General features: G+C 52.9%; 1 protein-coding gene across 9 annotated transcripts in view; it reads left to right on the top strand.

The window, feature by feature from the left end:
- Nucleotides 1-21,374, top strand: part of TLE3 (TLE family member 3, transcriptional corepressor) — a 47,101-nt gene that overhangs the window by 6,150 nt on the left and 19,577 nt on the right. For 5 of the 9 annotated variants that reach the window (XM_052646919.1, XM_052646918.1, XM_052646913.1 and 2 more), the window contains 2 exons: nt 16,448-16,510; nt 18,338-18,442. In XM_052646919.1, the coding sequence (XP_052502879.1) occupies nt 16,448-16,510; nt 18,338-18,442 (168 nt within the window). The remainder of the gene's footprint in view (nt 1-16,447; nt 16,511-18,337; nt 18,443-21,374) is intronic. The other 4 variants (XM_052646917.1, XM_052646915.1, XM_052646916.1 and 1 more) reach the window with 1 other exon arrangement.

Below are 21,374 nucleotides of genomic sequence, written 5' to 3'. Positions count from 1 at the left end.
CAAGAGGTCACCCACCTCCTCCAAGCCTCTGCTTCTAGGCAGGATGTCAAGGGTGATTCAGCAAGGCCAGGGAGGTGATGATGGCTGGCCAGCTCATCAGTTCCCATCTTATTGCCACAGAGGCTGACACTCTCCAGTGTCAGCCACAAATCACAAAGCCAGCGTGGAAACAGGCGCTCCAGAGCAATTGCAGTGCGTAGGGTTTGAGGCACTGATGCTCTGAGAAGCTGGGTCAGGCTGCCTTTTCACCCCTTGCTGGTTATCACTGAGGTTTTGGAAGAGCACTGGAGGCCTATTGATTTGGGGAATGTGTCATGCCCCCACTTTCCCATCACCAAGCAGCCCTTCCTCTGACCTTCTGTTCTAACTGGGAGAGCCCTTTGGCTTCTGCAAACCTTTCAAGGTCCAGATGAAGGAACTAAGGCGCAGGCAGGGGAGCTGAGGTTTCCAGATCCATCCAGTCCAGTAAGTTACCAGAGGAGCTGCTGTTACCACTTCTCCTCCCGACCCAGCTCTCTTAGCAAAACTCAAGAAATGAAGAGTGCTCATTTACTAACTAATAGCACTCTGTGTCTTTAATTACCATTGCTGCTTTCTGCGTTATTATCTCAGGAGGTTAAGGCTTCAGACCTGGCGACACCAAAGTCCAAAGTCCCCCATTTCGGGTTGTATAACCATATCAGCTGAATCGTCTCTGCCTGCCCAGGGTCCTCTTCTGAACCGCCAGCTATTTGCACAACTAATGATTCATTGCACCTGGTAATAAACACAGTGCATAACCAGCAATCCCGGAGAGAAGGTTCACAGGCACGGTGAGGTGATAAAGCCTGTGAATCTTTCACCTGAGGATGGGGATGGCCCATGGGGGTGGCCGTGGACATGGCTGAAAAGGAAGATGGAACATTTTCACTTATTACTTCCCCTCTCTGGGCCCTCACACCCACATGAAAAGGGGCTTGGGCTGGAAGAGCTTCAGACATAACATCTGGAAGTTCTGTGGCCACTGTAAAGGTGTGAGGAGCGAGAGGGGACCAGCAGATGATGAAGTTACCAAAACCCTGCCCAGGAGTCGAGTCAGTCTGGGTGGGGAGAAGCTGGGACACTCAAATTGAAGGGAACATATTTCTTCATACTAGTGCAGTCCCTGTTTGTGTGGCATCTGAGCTAAGAAAAAATACCTTTGAGTATCATTTATTTTGGTCAGAATACTGGCATCCGGGAACCCATCTAAAGATTCAATTTCCTTCTGACGTTTTTGCCTTGTTGCTCTTCTCCAGAGCTGTCTCTTCTCTCATCCTCTTCAGCAGTGGAGTAGGGTATCTGCCTCGCTCCACTTTGGGGTCCACCAAGTTGAAAGCTCCCTTCACCCTGTCCTGTCCACCTAGGAAGAACCTGCACCCTGGACCCTCAAGACTGCCGTCTCTGGACACTATTGCTTCTTGTTTATGGAGCTGTCAGAGTGAGGGTCTGTGTGCTTTCTGGCTCTTTTCCTTCTTATCCACGCTATTATTGAAATGATCCGGGAGATGGGCACATGGTCCCCACCAATCATGGGAACTGGTCCCAGATGAGGACCTGGCTCCTTATTGAAGACTCTTTATGAATCCTGCCGGACCAGGAGCTCCTCTTTCTGTCTGTGGCTTCCTCCTTTCCCTCATACAGGAAGGGGCTAGTCTTGTGTCAGAGATCCTTTTTTTCCTTTTTGTTGTTGAAGTAAGTCAGTCAAGGGATGGATTCCCTTTTTCTTCTGTGTGGGGAAGATGTTTTTCATCTCGTTTGTACAAAGTCCTGGGATACCAGGGAAAGGTGTTCCAGGCCAGACCTCAGTGGGGTGTCCCACTGGTCCGCACGCACGAAGTCTCAGTATCTGTGGGGAGCCCCTCTGTTGAGGTCTCCTATGTGTGCTTTGCACATAATAGGTGCCCGGTAAACACATTGCTTTTTCTTTGCCCAGGATTACTGTGGTGTCAGAGGGTGGAATTCCCATTCCCCCAGCCTTGTGAGTAGGAGGAGGGGGGTTGCTCTTGCGGGGCTTCCTCCTACTTCCTCCTCTGGCTCAGCATCCAGGTTCTTCATCAGTCAAAGGAGGGGGTTGGACTGATTCCCAAAACAGGTATTAGGGGCCTGGGATATGCTGGGTGTGGGCTGGGGCTGGTTTCACAGACACCCTTCCCTCCTCGGGGGAGTCGGGCATCTAAATAAGTCATTGCAATGCAGTGAGGTAAGTGCTAACCGGGCCAGTGTCACGGGAGGAGCCCCCGGGGACAGAGCAGCTCATTCTTCCTGGGAAAGGGGAGTCTGGTCAGAGAAGACTACACCGGCCGGCCGGCCGGGCTGTTACCTGAGCCGAGTCTTAAAGCGAGGGCCGTGTTCATTAGGCAGGCGTGCCCGGAGGCTCCTCTGGGGGTGGCAGCAGCCCTTGGAAACACAGTGCTATGTGGTGTCCCGGAGCCACAAGTCTGCAAGTCTTGGGAACCTGCCCGGGGGTGGGGAGGAGGGACTCCACTTGGGGCGGGAGGTGAGGTGGTGACATGTTGCAGCGAAGTGATCCCCAAGGCCTCTCGGCGCTCACACTCACTGCTCTGTGGCTCCTCGTCCCCAGATGGCTCTCCAAGGCTGGCCCGCGTCCATCTGCTGGGCTGGGGGGGGGGGGGGTGGGGTCCGCTCCCTGCAGTCTGTCTCCCTCCCCTGCTGGCTACCCCACCATCATCTGCTGGTTTGAACTTTATCCCCCAAAGTGGCATTGTCTTCTCGCTCATATTGGTAATTCTGTAATGACTGGTTATGACCCGCCCCCTCCCCCATATTTAATTCTCATCAGCCCAGCTCTCCACTTTGCTATTAATGATAGCAAGCCAGCAAAATAGCTTTCAACATGCCATTGACAGTCTGGTTTAAGAGAGCACTTGAAGTAGTGCTAGACAGCTGAAAGCACCCATAATTGTGTACCAGAGTGAGAACTGCGCGCTCAAGGGCCTTGTTTTTATATGCTTAAAGGGACAATATCTTGTTTTCAACAAATGCTCTCCGAGACTCACAGCCAAGATGCGTTCTCTCCCCTTCTCTCTTTGCTTTTCTCTCTTGGCTTTTGTTTTTTTTCCCTCTTGCCTTTCAAAAGAAATGTTCCCTCTCAAGTTGAGGCTAAGGAGAAACTTAGGGAAGGGGGGATTTCCTGCTGCCGCAGAAGTAAGGTCTGGGGTGCCATCCACTGCAGTCAGCCTGTGGGGTATGCGGTGGAGCTGGGGGGGCCTCCCCTGAGGGTCTTCTGGAGGATGTAATGGGGGGGGTTGCAGTTCTCCCCAGCAGTGATACAGAGTTCTTCGGTAAGGATGTTGCCTGGTGAGCGTGAGGGTAGAGTGGGGCAGGCTTCCAAGATGTCACCTTGTTACCGTGGATGAGCAGACAGAGGCCACCTGAGGGAGAAAGGGGTTGGCCTTTGGGGAGTCAGATTAGAACCCTCTAAGCCCTTGAAAGGAGATTCTAGGAGGCCCTTCTGTACAGAGGTCCCTCAGGAAATCATGAGGATGAGTAGGGCAGGGACCTGCCTTCTGCAGGGGACATTCATCCCAGCTTCAGGGATTAACAGGGGGACCCATTGACTCAGCCCTGAAGATTCTGCCTGAGAACAGATGCCTCCTTCCACTTCACCCCACTGACATCATGACTTTGATGGCGCAGTAGACTTTTGAGAAGGGGCTCCCTTCGCTGCTATAACCAAAACCTTCCCTGACCCATTACAGGCTGAAGGAAGAACAGAGTTCCTAGCAGTGGGGCTGAGATGACCAGGGAGCCCTGTTGGGGTTGAGTCTGGCTGTGGCCGTGGCCTCGTCTCCTTAGAGGGGCCCCGTTTTGTTCACCTGCCACGCGAGGGACACGGGTGGGATCCTGGGGCAGCTGCCGCCACCTCTAGACACTGGCAAGAGAAAGCCTTTATCGAAGACAGAGTGAAAATTCTGATCTATAGTTAGAGACTATAATAAAACAGGCTTTCGCATTTGCGGAGCACTTGTTTGCAAAGCAGATAAGACGTTTTTGTCTTAGAAACCTAAACTCACAGGCATGTGTGGGTCCAGGACAAACACACCAGGAGGAAAGCGTCAGAGCGTGTCAGGAAAGGCCTGGGGTGTGAAGATGACCTGTATGCTTCAGGGTGCCACCAAGCTGTGTTCCTAAGCTGGGGCTGGGGTGGGAGGGGGAGCGTGTGGAGCAGCAGTGAGTCTGTGAGCACGGTGAGGGACGACCATTTTGTGTTCACAGAGGCTTCTGAGCCCATCGTGGGCGCATGGTGTGTATTTTATGGGGGACTCGGACTGTTGGGCTTCCCTGGTGGCTCAGGCCAGGGAAAGAATCTGCCTGCAATGCAGGAGACCCCGGTTCGATCCCTGGGTTAGAAAGGTCCCCTGCAGGAGGAAGTGGCAACCCACTCCGGTATTCTTGCCTGGGAAATCCTGTGGTTAGAGAAGGGGCCTGGCGGGCTATAGGGCTTCCCTCGTAGCTCAGTTGGTAAAGAATCCGCCTGCAGCGCAGGAGAGCCCAATTCAATTCCTGGGTACGGAGTATCCCCTGGAGAAGGGAATGGCTACCCACTCTCGTATTCTGGTCTGGGGAATCCCATCAACTGTGTAGTCCATGGGGTCACAAATAGTTGGACACGACAGCGACTTTCACGTGATGGGCTACAGTCCATGGGGTTGCAAAGACTCAGACATGACTTAGCAACTGAGCACGCACAAGCAGGCACAGACCAGGACTGTTACATTCCAGTTTTGGGGGCCTGCTCCCTGACCCTTTGTAACATCACCGACCTTCTGGGAACGTTGCCAGGCTTAAGAAATATGTGTAAGAAACCTGTATTTTAATGTGTCTTTAATAGGCTTAAGCACTTCCCCCCACCCCCCCTTCACATGACAGGACAGTGTGAAAGGGGAAGAAAGGAGAGGGGTGAAGAACCAGATACTTGGGGAAAGATGATAAAGCAGAGGTATGAGGGGTTAAGGAATGGGGAAGAGCCGGGAAAGCATGCTGGATTTAGATTATAGGAGGACATGAGCAGCAGGAAGCAAGGGTTAATGGCTTGGAGGTAACTTAGTCAGTGATGCTTGTCATGCCTTAGCTATCTATATGGGCCTGGAGTTCCAAGTGCCGGGGCCTTATCTCATTGCCCTTTTAAATCCTTGATAACCATTGTTCACAGCTCTTCGACTTTTTTTTTTTTCTTTTAATTCCGAATGTGAACTTCTTAGTTTGCACTGGAAGGCTATGTCTTCCCTGAAACACAAAAAGAGTTCTTTCCAACTCTATGCAACAAGGGTCAGGGGAGGGGATTCTTCCTGCCTGGTCAGCTGGGGAGGCTTTCTTTGGTTTTAAATGCCTTCACCAGCCAGCCAGTAGGTGAGGATGGTGTGACGAAGGGTTGGAGGAGGGGCCCCTACCCAGTCTCCCAGGGCTTCTTAAAGGAGAGCCCTTAGCAGATCTGTTCTTCTCCTGGTTTGAAACAACATCTTGGCAGATGGTTTGGGGATCAGTGGTGATATCTGCTGGGGAGGAGCAAGGCAGTTTAGCGTAGACTGGGGAACCAGGACAGGAGTCCGTCCTCCAGCTGAGGTGGGGCTGGGTACAGGCTCTGTCAGACTTCCTGCCCAGGAAGACGTTGGGCAGCCTCACGGGCCTGGAAGAAGCTACATGTGTCTGCTAAAGTCACTTCAGTCATGTCCAACTCTGTGTGGCCCTGTGGAGAAGCTGCAGGTGATACCAAATGGTCTAGAGTGAGGGGCTGAGTGGTCTGATGGGAAGACATACAGATGAGATGAGGCAGATGGAGGTGGTGAGCTGGCCGGGGCCTGATCGGTCAGTGGGTGCTTTAGCATCTCCTTAAACCCTTCCTCTGAGAAGAGACAGGGACTCTTCCTCAGAGCTCCATCACCCGTGGAGAGGCCTGCAGACTGGCGTCTTCTCGCTTGGCCTAAGAGCAGGAGTCCTAGGCCGTGACTCTGGAGGGACTGAGGTCAGTGACCCTGTCTCCCGGGGCCTCCCACTTCATCCCAGGGAAACAGCTCTCTACGAAGCCAGCCCGAAATGAGGAGCATTAGAGCCCCAGAGAGGCACCCTGCCCTTGCCAGGGTGCTCCCCCTGTTGGCTTGACTCTGGCCGTGTCACCTGGGAAGTGTGTGTGGCACCATGGAGCTCAGTCTGCAGGGATCCCTTAAGGTGGTTGTGTGTGTGTGATCATCTCTCTTAGCCCTTTTTTTCTTTTTTAATTTAATTTGTCTGTGCTGGGACTTAGTTGTGGCCTGTGGGATCTAGGTCCCTCACCAGAGATGGAACGCAGGCTCCCTTCATTGGAGCTTGGAGTCTTAGCCGCTGGACTACCAGGAAGTCCCTGTGTTATCCATTTTTTGGTTTCTCATCTCTTACCTGATTCCTACCCCCTCCTTCTCAAAGGACCACCTTTCCCTGGCTTTCCCTCTGTCCCTCTGACCACATCCCTTTCTCAGTCGTCTGGCTCTACAGGAATATTGGGCCTTTCCCAGGCCTCCAGGTGATAGGTCATTGATAAACCCTTTTTCACAAAGGTGCCGGTGGAATCAGAGTTTCGTCATCAGAAGTCAGTTGGTTCTCAAAGAGGGGATCCTGGGAAGTTAGGGGCAGAGTACCAGGATCTGGAAACTGGCCTGACCTGGTGGCTAAGAAACAGACTTTGGAGTCAGACAAACTTAGGTTTGAGTCCTCAATCAGGGTCTACTGGCTGTGTGACTTGGTGGCCCATTTGTCCTCTGTGAACTTGAATTTGTAACAGAGGTGATGAGGATGCCTGCCTACCTTTAGAGCAGTGTTGCCTGGTAGAACTTTCTGCAGTCATGGAAATGCCTGTCTTATTGTTCAGTATGGCGGCCACCAGCCGCATGGGGCTCTTGAGCCTTGGAGTGTGTCTGCTGTGACCGAGGAACTGAGTTTCGAGTTGAACTTTAGTGAACATTCACTAACCTCGAGTGGCCAGCGGCATCATAGATGGGCCTATGTGTTTATAGTGTTTTGAGGGTGATGTGAGATGATGTATTGACTCCTTTGTGTGTGGGGAGACCTCAACAAGGGCTTCTCACAACGGGACAGTCCCCGGAGCTGCCAAGGCCTCAGAGAGTGAGGACCTTGGTGTTGCTAACGTTGTAAGACTTCCCAGAGCCCTTTCTCATTTGTGACTGGTTGGCTCCACCATGCCAGCCCTACCGTGTAGACACCTGAAGCGCCATCTCACAGTAGGAACATGGGTGTTTCAAGAGTTTCAGTGACTGGATTGCAGTCTAACGGTCGACCAGGGGCGGGTTCAGAACTGGGAACTAGGCTCGTTTCATTTGGACCAGTGATCTTTATCCAGAGGCCACAGCAAGGTGTGGTCTTTTGTGGTCTGCCCACTGGCCCACCTCCAGACCCACCTGTGCATCAAGGGCTTCAATTCCAGTGTTGGGAAGTCCTCAGACAGAGATTTTAAGAATTCAGTGAAATGTAAGTGTCAGTGATGCGTAGACCAGGGTTTCTTGCCCTGGGCACTGTTGGCATTTGGGGGCCAGATGATTCTTTGTGGTGGGGTTGTCCTGGGATGTTTAGCAGCATTGCTCTGCCTCCTGATTCCAGTGGCACCTCTTCAGCTGTGACACCCCAGAATGTCTCTAGACACTGCCAGATGTCCCCAGGGGAGCCAAAGCTGCCCTGCTCGAGAACCCGCGGTGGAGGAGGGGGACGTCTGGCTCTAGGGCCCCTGCCTTGCTGTGTGACCTTGGGCAGCCAGGCCCTCTCTGGGCTGTTTTCTTCATCTGTAAAATGAGATGTTGAATGTGCTGGCGGTTTGGGAGGAGGGCAGCCCGCGAGGGAGCCGATCATATAAACAAGTTCCGAAATACCTGATCTTGACTTTTACGGCCTATGAAATGCCACCAGCCCTGCCATCTTTGTCTGGGGAAGCGAGGCCCCTCTGACACTTTTAAACTAGGAAAAGGACTTGTTCTTGGGTTGTGAACTTGGTGGTGAGGGTAAAATGGGGCTGTTTCTGCCCACAGACAGTCTGTTAAGAAATACTCTGACATCCTGCTTTCCCCTTCCTGCCCCCCAGGTTTCCCAGAGAGCCCCATCCTTAAGATTCATAGCCAATGCTTCATTTGTAGCACTGACCTTACAGGGAGACCCCCAAAATTTAACGAGCTGCCTCTGCAAGGGTAATGTGACTTTTACAGCCTGTTGAGGGGCAAAGGGAGATTTGCATAATGTTCCAAGGGGGATTAGGTGGCTGGGGGTTGCCATGGCAACCCCACAGGGATGAATTGAGAATTTTTCCTCCTGGCAGGAGTTGGCCAGTGGAGTCTGGGAAGGTGGGGTAGGGGGGCCGGGGTTATCTGAGGGGAGGGAGGGAGAGATGGGGAGGGGAGGGAGAGATGGGGAGGGGGTTGGTGGGTTGGTCGTGCCTGGGATGAATGGACAGTGTTGGGAGAAGCTGTAATTTGAAAAGACTTTCCCTGTTTCATCTATACAAGCAGGCTCTTTGAGGACCATTCCCTGGAGTGGGGGTGGGAGGCGGGCAGAGTTTAATGTGTTTTAGAAACCAAGAAATTAAAGCGAACAAATATTTAAAGATTATTGGATCTTGTTAACAGGAAGCCCGGTGGATAGAAACTGAGAGTCTGAGAAATGAAAGTCTTAAAGGCAGAGAGGGACTTGGCTGTCAAATTTCCAGGTCCCTCCCATGGAGTGGTGTCCACCCCCATATGTCTGTAGGGTTGGAGTTGAATGCTTTCCAGGACAGGGTACTCACTTGCACGCAGCACTGAGTTTGGTTTTGAGAGCACCGAACATTATCTTGAACCCAAATCTGCCTCATTTATGCAACAGAAGCTGAGGTCCTAGCGCAGGACACACCTGGGGCAGGCATGCAGGTCTCCGGACATCGCATTGCCAGCTCTTTCCAGGGTTAGCCCACCACCACCCCGCTCCACTCCCTCACTTCCTCACAGCATCACCGTTCCCAATTCCCTTCCTCCCTGGACTCTTGGCAGAAAGTGTCTAAGGTTTCTGGTGAGCACACAAAAGGAAGGTGAGACTCCTTTCAGTGGAGCACACGGCAGGGTCATGTCACACCTAGGCCCCAAAATTCCCTCGCCTTTCATCTGCCCTTGCCAGGTGAGGGCTGCCATCCTTACTCTGTGAAGGGCGTGGGGGCCAGTGTCAGAGGCCAGCCTCCAGCAGCATCCCTGCCCTCCCCCAGGAGACAGAGCCTCAGGGTCATCCCAGGGCTGGGCCTTTTCTTGTTCCAAGCCCTCCCGGCATAAAGAATTCAGCAGGCTTCCTTGGAAGCATAAATATTTAATGGCGTTGTAGTTATATATAATTTGATCAATATGTCAGTGCTAAAAGGGCCTTTAAGGAGGCTCACCTATCATTGAGTGATCTGTGATGTAAACCTCCCCAGCCCCTCCAGGAGCAGGGGTCATTATCTCCCTGGCTGCTAAGTGGGTCATTTATTCACCCCCTTCTTAAAGATACCCTGGAACTGTTCTCTCATTGAGCCTGTACATGGTAGGGATGGAGCAGGGCCTGGGAGCCCTGCCCCGGCTTTTGCTGGAGGCCTCATCCCTCCCTGGACTTCCTTCTCTCTGGTGATAAAACACCCACTTATTTTATTTCCGTGCTCTCTGAGTTTGGTCCGAGGAGAAACTGCCTGGCAAGGAATTTCATCTTGTAGTCCAATAATCGAGGGCCTATCAATTTAGAATTGCCTAGGAAATGCAATGGGATATTTTAAGGTAAAATTGCTCGGCTGCATTGTTCTGGAATCTTGTAATATTTGATTGCTGGGTGACTGTGGCACCTGGCTGCTGGCGCTTCTGCTTTCTGTGCGGCCTCCAATCTCTCCCTCTGCCCCTGTGATGTTACTTCAAGGTGAGATAGACTCACTTTGAACACCCCAGGACGTATGTCAGAGAGCTAGGTAAAACCTGATTCAAATTCAAGAACCTCAGAGCAGACTGAAGTGGCCGCCTCAGACATACATGCTTCAAGAGGCCCAGCCACCAGGGTGTGACTTTTCAGAGGTCACGTGGCTTGTCAGACATGGAGCTGGCGAGCAAGCCAGCATTCCACGTGGCTTGGAATATAACTCAGTGTCTCATGTAGGTGTCTTTTCCTCAGCTCATCTTTCTCACACACATCCACAAACGCATCTCCAGAATCACACAGCTTTTTCCAAGAGCCTGCATGGTTGTCCGGTGAAGAAGTCCTTGTTTTAGAAGCTAACGCAGGAACCTAGGAGCGGCCCCTTGGCTGCCTCACAGAGAGGCAGTGGTTTCTTCCTGCTGAATGAAACACCTTGAGGGGCCCTTTCCTGGCTGGCTGCAGCTCCTTGTGAATCATGGAAAGAACCCAGACAGGAGCAGCTGGACACTCTCAGGTAGGATAGGACATCCCTGCTTTTGCCCGCTCTGTGACTGTTGTTGGCAGTTTGTCTGATGGACACACTTGAATGGTTCGCGTGCCATAAAGACTGGTTGCGGGCACCAAGCCCCAGCCAGCCCCAGTCTCGCCTGCACCACCTAGCATGCGTCCACATTTCAAGGTCCATCCACATTTCAAGGTGGCTTGCCTCTTTGCTCATCCTTTAAACTCATGCTCGGCTCTACTTTTCTGAGCTTTCTGGAGGAATCCCTGTGTCACAGAGCAACTTGGGAGCATTTAGTATTCTCAGACTCTAAACGATGGCTCTTGGATCTTGTTATCATCCCCCTGTTTTGCAGACAATAAAGTTGAAGCCCAGATGAGGGAAGGGACTTGCCCAAATCCACGCAGGTCACATCTGTGTGGCTCAGGGTTCAGAACTCTAAAGCAGTCAGGTTCCTCTCTCTCCTTGTTTGTATTTGGCTGAGGTTAGAATGAAGTCTGCATTTTCTAGACCTGATCCTACCGGGCAGTTTAAATACCAGAGAGTGAGTCTTGGGGAAGTGGCTGTCGGTTGTTTCTTGAGCAGGCATTTAAATAAAAAAAAAAAAGACAAGCCAAAGGCTGGCTGAAGGCTGCAGGCCAGGAGCAAGAGGCTGCTGAGGGTGTGGGCTGAGGGCAGGTTCCAGCTCCCTTCAGTGTCCTGGGTCAAAGGTCAGAGGGATGGGAACTGCAGCAAACGTGAATGGCTGGGTGTGACTGGAGCAGTGTACTTTGAGAAAGCCCTCTGTTTATAGCAGGATGCTCCGAGATCCTGCTACAGTGAGGAGATGATTGTGTGAATGGGAGTTCCTAAGGCACGCTGAGCAGACAGCTCTTGGGGAAATTACACTCGCCCCCTACTATCCTGTGTTCCGACATTTATTTGCTTAACAGTCTCGATGGAGACGCGGGGCAGATGTTCCTCCCGCAGCCGGAGCCAGTTGGGAGCGCAGACTCCGGATTTCGCAGGATCTCTGCGTACGCTTCTCTGTGTTGAGTAGATTAGTTCCTTCTGAGGAATGATGTTTTTCCACCAGCAAAGCTGCCGCCTTTGAACCACACTTGAAAAGAAACTTTCAAAGGCAGCACCAGGCTCCCCAAACACCTTTTTCCAAAGGAAGCCATCCTCCGGCTGCCTGGCATCCTCCTCCCAGGTTCACCTCCAAGGCTCTGACTTGGAGCAGAGGCTTTGCTGAGGCCAAGATGGAGGGAAGGGTGGAGGTCTACCCCACGAGCCCCAGCTGCCATATTGATAATGGGATGCCCGGCATTGCCAGAAGGACTTCTCCAACGTAGGCTCTAGTTCCAATTTGTGATTTGTGACCTGTCCTGATTGTTAAAGTCACACATCTTGATTCTTTTTTTCTTTGCTTTCTTGGAAGCGATGTTTAGAGCTTGTTTGAATTGGATCAAATGCTGTTTTAACAGCTGTTCTATTCGGAAATGCTGTCAATTATTAACCCTGACAGTAGTTTTCCTTTCAAAAATGCTTCTCTGAGCTCTCTCAAAATGTCGAAATTTGGCTTCTTGGTAGGAAGTCGTTTAGTGAAGTTGCTTAATTGCCAGGCGTCAGTTTCTCCATCTGAAAACTGGAGATTTATAGGAAGTGCCTTCCCTATAGGGTTCTTGTGAGCTCACACATGTAAAATGCTCAGAACAGCTGGATCTGTGGATGTTAGCTGCTATTATTGTTGTTGTTAAGAGTGGTTCTGTCAGGCAAACTTTCTATTTGCAGAGCTTCCTATCCTCAGTCACCACCCTCAAACAAATAAACATTAAAAAATTAAAGTCGTTTAGGGAACAGTTTTCCTGTTCATTCTTTGACCCTCTGCTGTATGCTGAACTCGGGTTTGGATTGGTCTGTGTGCTTAGTTGCATAGTCGTGTCTGACTCTTTGCAACCCCGTGGATTGTAGCTGCCAGGCTCCTCTGTCCATGGGATTTCCCAGGCAAGAAGACTGGAATGGGTTGCTATTTCCTTCTGGGGATCTTCCCAGCCCAGGAATGGAACCCACTTCTCCCTTGTCTCCTGCACTGCAGGAGGATTCTTTACCACCGAGCCACCGGTTTAGAGATGACCAAGGCTCAAGTCCTGCTTCCATGTGGTGGGGAGACCAGGAGGGTGGTGCTGCCCGTGGCAGGGGACAGTCCCAGCTGGGAGGGATGGGGTGTGCATACTTTCTCCACCCCCACTTCCCCCCAGAAAGAAATCCCCAGACTCAAGATCAGGGACCAAGGGTGACACCACCTACCTCGCCTCCCCTCCAACCCTATGTAGTCCTGACCCATGATGGACCAGAGTCCGTCCTGCCTCTCAGCGAAGCTGCTGTTCATTGAGTCTGGGCCCCAGGAGAGAGCCTGAAGGCTGATATCCCAAGCCTCTGGAATATTCTTTATCTTGTTCTGCTGACTCTTGGTTGACTTGTGGAGGCAAGAACTGTTCCCCGTGGTGGAAAGGAGAGATGAGAGGGGACTTGCTCGGAGCGACCCAACTGTGGTCATCTTGTAGCCTGGATGCCAAGCCTGGAACCAGTTGGAGCTACATGAATCCCAGCAGGTTGTTCCTCATAACCAGAGGATGCTGGGCTCTGGACCAGGCCCTGCCAGGGAAGATTCCACCTGGAGGCAGCCTGTGGCTACATGTTTGCTAGAAGGTGCAGGGAAGGGGAAGGCTGGCTGGCTGCTTTTTCTTTTGTCCCTTCACCTTACCAAAATCTTGACACTTGACCTGTTTGCTAGAGGAAGTAAGCAACAGCTAGGACTCCTTTATGGGCTTCCGAGGTGGCGATAGTGTAAAGCATCTGCCTGCTGATGCAGGAGGTGGAGGAGACCTAGGTTCAATCCCTGGGTTGGGGAAGATCCCCTGGGGGAAGGCATGGCAACCCACTCCAGCATTCTTGCCTGGAGAATCCAATGGACAGAGAGGAGCCTGCTGGGCTACAATTCAAGGTGTCACAAAGAGCCAGGCACGACTAAAGTGACTTAGCATGCACACACAGGACTCCTTGATGATCACCCCAAAGATGGTAAGACCTACAGTTATTGAGTGGGCCAAAGTGACGGGGAAGGTTCCGAGCTTGCCGCCTGCCTTCCTGGCTGAGGAGCGGGCAGCAGCTAGGGACCCGCTGGGTGCCTTGTGACTGGTCTGGCTTGACCACTGCTTGAGCTGCTGCCCACTCCGTCTCCCGGTTGTAGGTCAGCACTTTGTCCACCACTGCCTCTCCCCCTAATGCTGCCCACACTGAAGCAGGCCCACATCCCCAGCCAGGGGACACTGTAATATGACGTCTTGAAACACACATGCAGGGAAGCCAGTGAGATTCTTTTGTCTCTAGATTTTACTGGGCATCTATCATGTACCAGCCTCTGCTAAGCCAGTCATTTGAGGTAAGAGACATTGGACCAGTGAGCTCCCTCAGCTCATTGGTAAGGATGATTTATTTTGTTGATTTCTCTTTGCTTTGTATTTTAAATAAAACTTTCTAGTCTTATTTGGCACATAAACATGTGACAGGTGAGTGATTATGTTGTTCTATACAGGGTTGGATTGAGCTGATTGTTTCTAGAATTCCTGACATATACAATTCTGACGCTTATATTTCATCTCCCTTTCCCACTATCAATCAATGTGGGAGAAGAAAAAGTGAAAAGAAATGAGAAGGGACCCTGTTTTGGACTAGAACTCTTTCCACTTACCTAGATTAATAATTTATACAATAGTTAGTAATCGTCCCAGGAGACTTATAAGTATGAATGATGGGCATCTAGTGGGCAGAGGCCAGGGCTGCTGCTAAAAACTCTGCAGTGCCCGGAACAGCCCCACCCAACAGAGTTTTCTATGGCCCCAAATGTGTGTAGCGTGGCGTCTCAGATGGCTCAGTGCTGAAGAATCCACCTGCAGTGCAGGAGACTCAGGCTCGATCCCTGGGTCGGGAAGATCCCCTGGAGGAGGAAATGGCAACCCACGCCAGTATTCTTGCCTGGGAAATCCTGTGAACAAGAGGAGCCTGGCGGGCTGTAGTCCATGGGGTCACACAGAGTCGGACACAGCTGAGCACATATGTGGATGGCACTGACGCTGCGACAAGCCCTCCTGTACAGTGTCCTTGCTGAAGTAAACCCCAAAAGTACAGATGTGGCTGTGAGTCCCTCCCTTGGAACTCAGCCAAGGATGAGTTTGGAAATGGGACCATTATTGGCACTGGTTGGTCCAGGATATGAGGGACAGTCTTTCGCACCAAAGACTTGCTTTTACCCCCAGTGCCCAATCTAGAGTGTTCCAGGAGAGCTGTGATCTGTGACCCCCACCCAGGAGCCCTTGCTGCTCTGGACAAGGGGTCTGTGTTGGAACCTGCACTGCAGCCAGCAGCCCCGGGATGTGGGCCCACAAAAGCCCACAGACTGCTAGCCTGAGACCCGTCTCTTCATCACCCAGAGGCATCTTCATCAGTGGCTGGGGATGGGTTGTGGCGGGGGGTTGGGGTAGTAGGGGTGCTGGCCCCACGAATTCTCCTTAGGGCCAGGGTCTGCTTGCCAATAATGGTCCCATTTCCAAACTCATCCTTGGCTGAGTTCCAAGGGAGGGACTCACAGCCACATCTGTACTTTTGGGGTTTACTTCAGCAAGGACACTGTACAGCATTGCTTTTACTTTAAATGCGCAAGGGTTTCTCATCCGGAGTCATTTGACATGCAGCTGATCACAGATTTTTAAAGGCTGTTGTCATGGTTTTGTCTCTCAAAGATTGCTATGTGCTGATGAGAGCTCTGAAGCCAGCTCTGGGACCTCAGTCCCGGCAGCCTTGGGATTCAGAATGAGATAAGAGAGGCACTTCTGAGACGTGTCTGTCAGTGGTCCTCAGCCTTCCTATCTGGACTGTTAACCATTTAGCCCCACTCTTTTTTCTTTTTTAAAACCATTTTTCATTTGAGATGGCTCACATAGACGGATGGCAAAAACAGTTGATTTTTTCTTTCTTCTTTTTTATTTTTTTAATACTTACTTATTTGGTCATGATGGATGTTAGCTGCAACACGCAGGACCTTCAGTCTTCCTTGCAGCATGTGGCATCTAGTTCCCTCACCATAGATGGATCTTGGCCCCTTGTATTTTGAGTGCAGAGTCTTAGCCACTGGACTACCAGGGAAGCCCCCAGTTGAAGTTTTTCTGAATGTGATCTTTTCTGGAGTGTTAGGGGTGGGGCAGGGAATTGATCTGCCTTTCTGTGATCAGCTTAGATGAAGGGCTAGGGTTCCGATAGTTACGTCCCGAGCAGCATCTTAGAGAAGGCAAGGCTTGATCTCCCCAGAAGGAAGCATCGATGGTGGGATTTCTGGCTGGACAGCGCTGGAAGGGCGAGGGCTTGGTCTGCGGAGGGAGAGGCAGCAGTGGGAAGTGGGAGTGAGGGGAACCCTCTCAGCGGCACATCACTGGGCGTGAGGCTGGCCCCAGGGGGCACTTGGCACACATCACTGGGCATGAGGCTGGCCCCAGGGGTCACTTGGCACACGCGTCTGGGGTCTTCCACCACCTCCTGATGGGTCTGGGCGTCTGAGAGTCTGAATTGCAGTTGCCCCTGGGGCCACCGGGCAAAGCAGTTCCTTCTCACTGCGCTGTGTCGCTCTTGTGAAAGGTTTCGCCGCAGTGGGTGGTATGGGGGTGGTTCCTGTTTAGCTTTGCATTGTTTTGGTTAGGGCTTCCATTCCAGAGGAGGCGAACTGTATACTCTGAACCAAACACGGAGACCACCTCTGATAGGAAATTGGAGCTCCTGGAAATTGGGTTGGTTGGAGGGAGTTGGAAGGAATTGCTTCACGCTGTGGATTCAGCGAGGCCTCCTGGCAGGAGGTCCATAGAGGGTGGAAGGACGGAGCCTGTCGAGGGCCTGTGGTTTGGCTGGGGGGGCGGGGAAGGTTGCCCTTCCACAATCTGACATTTCGGCGACTTGATTTATTTGCCTGAGCCTCACGCAGTCTCTTTCCGTTTGCAGACAGAGATTGCGAAGAGGCTGAACACGATTTTAGCACAGATCATGCCTTTCCTGTCACAAGAGGTAAGACCTTCTTCTGCTTTGTCTTCTGTGTCTTGCCAGAGCGGCCCCTGTCCATCCGTTCATGTGGACAGAAGTTGACAACCTGGGGCTTTACACAACCTTCTCTGGCATATCAGAGAGGCCGTTTGCTCCTTCTTCCGGTGGAAGCTGTTCCCTGCTTCTGCCAAAGCCCCAGGAGGAGGGTCCCGGCCTGTGATGGAGCCCGCAATGGGCAGTGGGTACCTCTGCCTCTTCCCGTTCCCACCCTTCGGCCCATCCAAACCAGCGTTCCCAGCCTCAGCTTCCCCATGTCCCAGCATCCACTGCTGGAGACATCTAAGAGCAAGGAAGCGTGCCCAGTCAGTGCCAGGAGCCAGACCCTGTGGGGGAACCACTCACCCAGAGGCTCTGACTCATCAGAAGGGCGGCCGAGTCAGTCACGTCATCTTCTAAGTGCTCTTTCCAGGAGACCCCCTCAGTCCCCACCTGAGACAGTGCTGGACTGGTGGGCAGTAGGAGAAAACCCTCTCCAAAGAGGCGCCTTGGTGCAGGGCAGACGGGTGGGCTGCCGAGAGGGGCCTGTAGAGCTCACTGCAGCTTGGACAGGCCTGCCCTCCAGGCCTCCTCCGTGGCTGAGACCACCTGCACTCCCTCCTGGGTGCTAGGTCTCTTGAGCGGGAGTACTGACCCCTACCTGTTTGAATTCCTGTAAAAGCAGGATGTAAGTGATGCCCTCGTGTCTCGTAGCCCACTAGGGGAGACAACTGCCTTATGAAGCCAGTACTACCCCAAGGCTGAAGGGAATGAATGCTCTAAAAAAAAGTTTTTTTTTTAAATAGACTTAATTTTTTAGAGCGCTTTGAGGTTCATAGCAAAGCTGAATGGACGGTACAGAGTTGTCCCCTAGCCTCCCCACCATCAGCATCCCACACTGGAGTAACTGACGAACCTGCCTCACATGGCATCACCCAAGGCCGTAGCTTAGATCAGGGTTCATTGTGCCATGTTTGCCCTCTATTTAGACACATACTTTTTTGGTTTGTTCTGTTTAGATAGATACAGGTTGAGTATAGGTACATGTACTTTCTTCTGAACCCTTCGAATGGAGTTGCAAACATCCTGAAAACTCAGCATTCTCCCTACTCAGGCTGCCTCTCCTAAAAACAGGACACCTTCCTATTGCATGGACGACAATATTGTCACTGCATTTAGAAATGGAATAGTCATGCAGCAGCCTCGTCTCATGTCCAGCTCTTTCTCAGAGGCCTCGGATAAAGATTTTGTTTCCAGTGGTAGAGGGCGACAGTTGACAAATTCCCATCTTTTGGCTCGTTTATATTAACTTAAAATTATGGGATGTTTTCATTACAAAAGTAATACATGCTCATTGAAAAAAGGGCTCCCCATCCCCCATGTCCTGTTTTGGTTAGTGGCCCTGGCCTGCCTCCTGTTAGGACTGTGGCCCTGCCTGTCCCATGTGGCCCCTGCAGCCCATGCCACCTCTGACCCTGCCTGTCCGTGTGGCCCCCGCACCCCATGCCTCCTCTGACCCTGCCTGTCCCGTGTGGCCCCCGCAGCCCATGCCACCTCTGATGCTGCCTGTCCCGTGTGGCCCCCGCAGCCCATGCCACCTCTGACGCTGCCTGTCCCATGTGGCCTCCACACCCCATGCCTCCTCTGACGCTGCCTGTCCCATGTGGCCTCCACACCCCATGCCTCCTCTGACCCTGCCTGTCCCGTGGGGCCCCTGCACCCCATGCCCCCTTGGGCAGGGACCATGTGGCCCCCGCACCCTAATGCCTCCCTGGGCGGGGAAGGCCGCCTCTGACCCTAACCTTGCTCCTCCAGCACCAGCAGCAGGTGGCGCAGGCGGTGGAGCGAGCCAAGCAGGTCACCATGACAGAGCTGAACGCCATCATCGGGGTACGTGGACTCCCCAGTCTGCCTCTCACCGTGTGTATAGCCCTTTTATTCCTCTCATTTACCATAACCAGAGACAGACCCTGACCTCAGCTGGCCTCAAAGAATGGCGGCCCCAGGGCTCCAGTGCTCCCAGCATGTCATGGGCTTGGACCCACCTAGATACCTTCCCCCGTGGCTCCCCAGTTGCCTCCCAGTCCCCAGATTAAAGGGGTATCTGACCCAACCCTAATCCACCTCTAAATCCATCCGCCCAATCCTACCGGCTTTTGGTGTCTCCAACAGAGAAGGGGTGGGCTCTGGGGTCACCTTGGTGGCCGGCCTGATGTCTCCCACCTCCCTGGGGGCCTGTCCCTTCCCTGGCACAGATCTGCCCCTCTTTGGCCTCCTGAGGTCAGAGCTGTCTCTGCTGCTCTGTGCTGTGAAGCGTGCTGTGGCTTTCGGGTCTGGGCCTTGCTGGCCTGTGTGCTGAGCTGCCTGGCTGAGCATCCATCAGGGACCTGTGTGAAGTCCAGCCAGGACCCCTGGCTAGGTCTCCCTCACTGAGTGTGCGTCCCCAAAGGGACTTGTGGACAATATACATTCCAGGGCACCCCCCTCAGAATTCTTTTCCATCAGTCTGGGGTGGGACTGGGAGTCTGTGTTTTTGTGTTTTTTCCAGATCATTCTGAACCATAGTCTGGCTTGGGAAGCAGTAGACGGGTTGGCTAGGGTCTCTCTAGCCCTTTGATTGGTCTTCAGTCCTCTTGTCCTTAAGTACAGTCATTATTTCAAGGTGGAATTAAAGGTGCAGAATGTTCTGGCTTGCTGGGATGAATGATGTCACTGGGCTCTTGATGCTGCGGAGAAACCTAGGGCCCTCTGTTCTAGTTCCACTTTTTCTCCGTGTGACCTCAGGCAGATCCCGTCTTTTCCTCGCACCCTAGTTTCTGCATCTGTTACAGGAGAGGGGTGAACCAGCTCACCTCTTTGGGCCAGGACTGCTGGGAGAGCAGGGTCGGAGTGACAGAGTGATGCTGGTGGATCCTCACCCTTCGTCATGTCAGTGGCACCCGTGATGGTTATGGGCTTCCGTCCTTCTGGCCTGAGTTGCCTGCGGGGGTGCTGGGCAGGGCAGCTAGCCTGGTCTGAATCCTGGCAGTGCCGGGGGAGGGGCAGACCCTCACCTGCTGTGCAGGAGGAGCGGAGGGGAGGCCGGGAAGGAGAACATGAGTGGGTGGTAACTGTTTCTAGCCAGTGATCTGGGAGGCAGAGCCCCCAGCAGGAAAACCATAATATTGTACAGTTTGAAGTCTCCTCGGAGACCACCCAGCCCAGGGTCCTGCAGCCTTTAGGCTCATGAACTTTGAGGCCGGGTGCTTTGTGAGGATGCACGGGAGGGCGTTCAGCAGCAGCCCTGGTCTCCACCCACTGGATGCTGGTGACCTCCACACACAGTTGTGACACCCCACAATGTTTCCAGACATTGCAAAATGTCCCAGTGGGGGACCCGGGGGCAGTGCATGAAAGGGCCTGAGGTAGAGAGCGACTGATTCAACTGATGCCCTTGCTTGATAGAGGCTGGGAGTGACAGCCAGTCACACAGGGTTCAGGAGCAAAGTCAGGCCACACGCCCCGGGCTGGCTTTCAGCTCAGGGCTCCTCCCCTGCCACCTTCTGCCCAGTCCGGCCCTGGTGTGGGGCCAGTGTCCTCAGTGGTCAGTTCACAGCTAGATGGCCGTGCTGAGAGTGGTAGGCAAGGGCTCAGGGTGGGAAGTGCCTTCTCTGAAGTTTCTCCTCTCCCAGCTCCTTGCCCCCATCCATACTGTAGGCCCAGCCCTCCCACCCCTGCCGTGGCCACAGTGGGGTCCCCTCCCCCCCCCTTTGGAATTAAAATCCTCTTATGAAAATAGTTTTTTTTTTCTTTTAAAGTTCTAAGAAAGAGCGGAATTGGGAAGAAGCACTGCTTGGATTAGCTCTGCTTCCTTCAAGGAGTATTTAGGAAGCTACACGTTAGGTCAAGGCAGCTCGAGGCAGATATTGGAATTCAATTAAAGCCAACGAGTGGGGCCTGTGACCCCCATTTTCGAGGTAATTGCTTCTTCAGCTCTGAGTGAACGCAGCCGTCGCCCTGTCATTAAGCAGGCAGCCGTCTAATCGCTGCGCCTGACAGAGCCTCACAAGGCAGGAATTACGGACAGGCTCTCGAGCCGGGGCATCCCGCGAACGAGGGAGAGGGAGAGCGGGCTTGTGGCCGGCTGATTCAGGAAAGTGATGGAAAGGAAGGTGGGGAGGGGCCTGGAGTCCTGCCTCAGCAGTAAAGGGCAGGGAAGGGAGGGCCCAGGAGGCCCTGACGGCAGCTGGTGCCTGCCCCATGGCACAGGGGGATTTGCCCCTCTGCGGGAAGGAGTGGCCCGGCCTCCTGATCTGGGAGCTGGGTGGCTCGTGCAAGTTACCTAGTTCCTCCAGGCCTGTTACTCCATCTGTGGAAAGGTGAAGGGCTGGGCAAGTGTCGAATGATGTCCCGCTAAAGTCAGTCATCTGGGGCTCTCTTGGGCATGGGGTGGAAGGATTCTGCCTTCGTGCCTTGGCTTATATCAGAGAGAGGTGAGAGATCGGGTATCTGGCAAGCCTGATCACTGGCGTGCCTGCAGTGAGGAGCATGTTTATCACACAGGTTAGAGGATTTCTAGGGTCTCCCCTCCAGGTGAGAGAGGCCAGGGTTTAGCATCAACTTGGTGTGAGGTGAGAGGGGATGGAGGGACTGACGGAGGCCCAGGCTTGTTGGTCTGCGGGGCCACTGGGAACTCATGTCCATCTGGGGAAGGCAGGCCTGAAGGTGTGTGTGTGCTCATGAAGGGCCTACGAAACCCGGTTACTGCAGACCTGATCCACACCCTCTCTTCTTGGATCCAGGTTATTAGGGGATCCTTACACAGTCAAAAGATTGCTGAGCATGGTGGCGGGGGGCAGAGTTTTGTCCCTTG

This window comes from Budorcas taxicolor, chromosome 10 (genome assembly GCF_023091745.1).
Source record: "Budorcas taxicolor isolate Tak-1 chromosome 10, Takin1.1, whole genome shotgun sequence".
NCBI classification, from domain to species: domain Eukaryota; kingdom Metazoa; phylum Chordata; class Mammalia; order Artiodactyla; family Bovidae; genus Budorcas; species Budorcas taxicolor.
The sequence above is the reverse complement of the archived record's forward strand: the minus strand, read 5'-3'. Positions and strand labels throughout refer to the sequence as shown.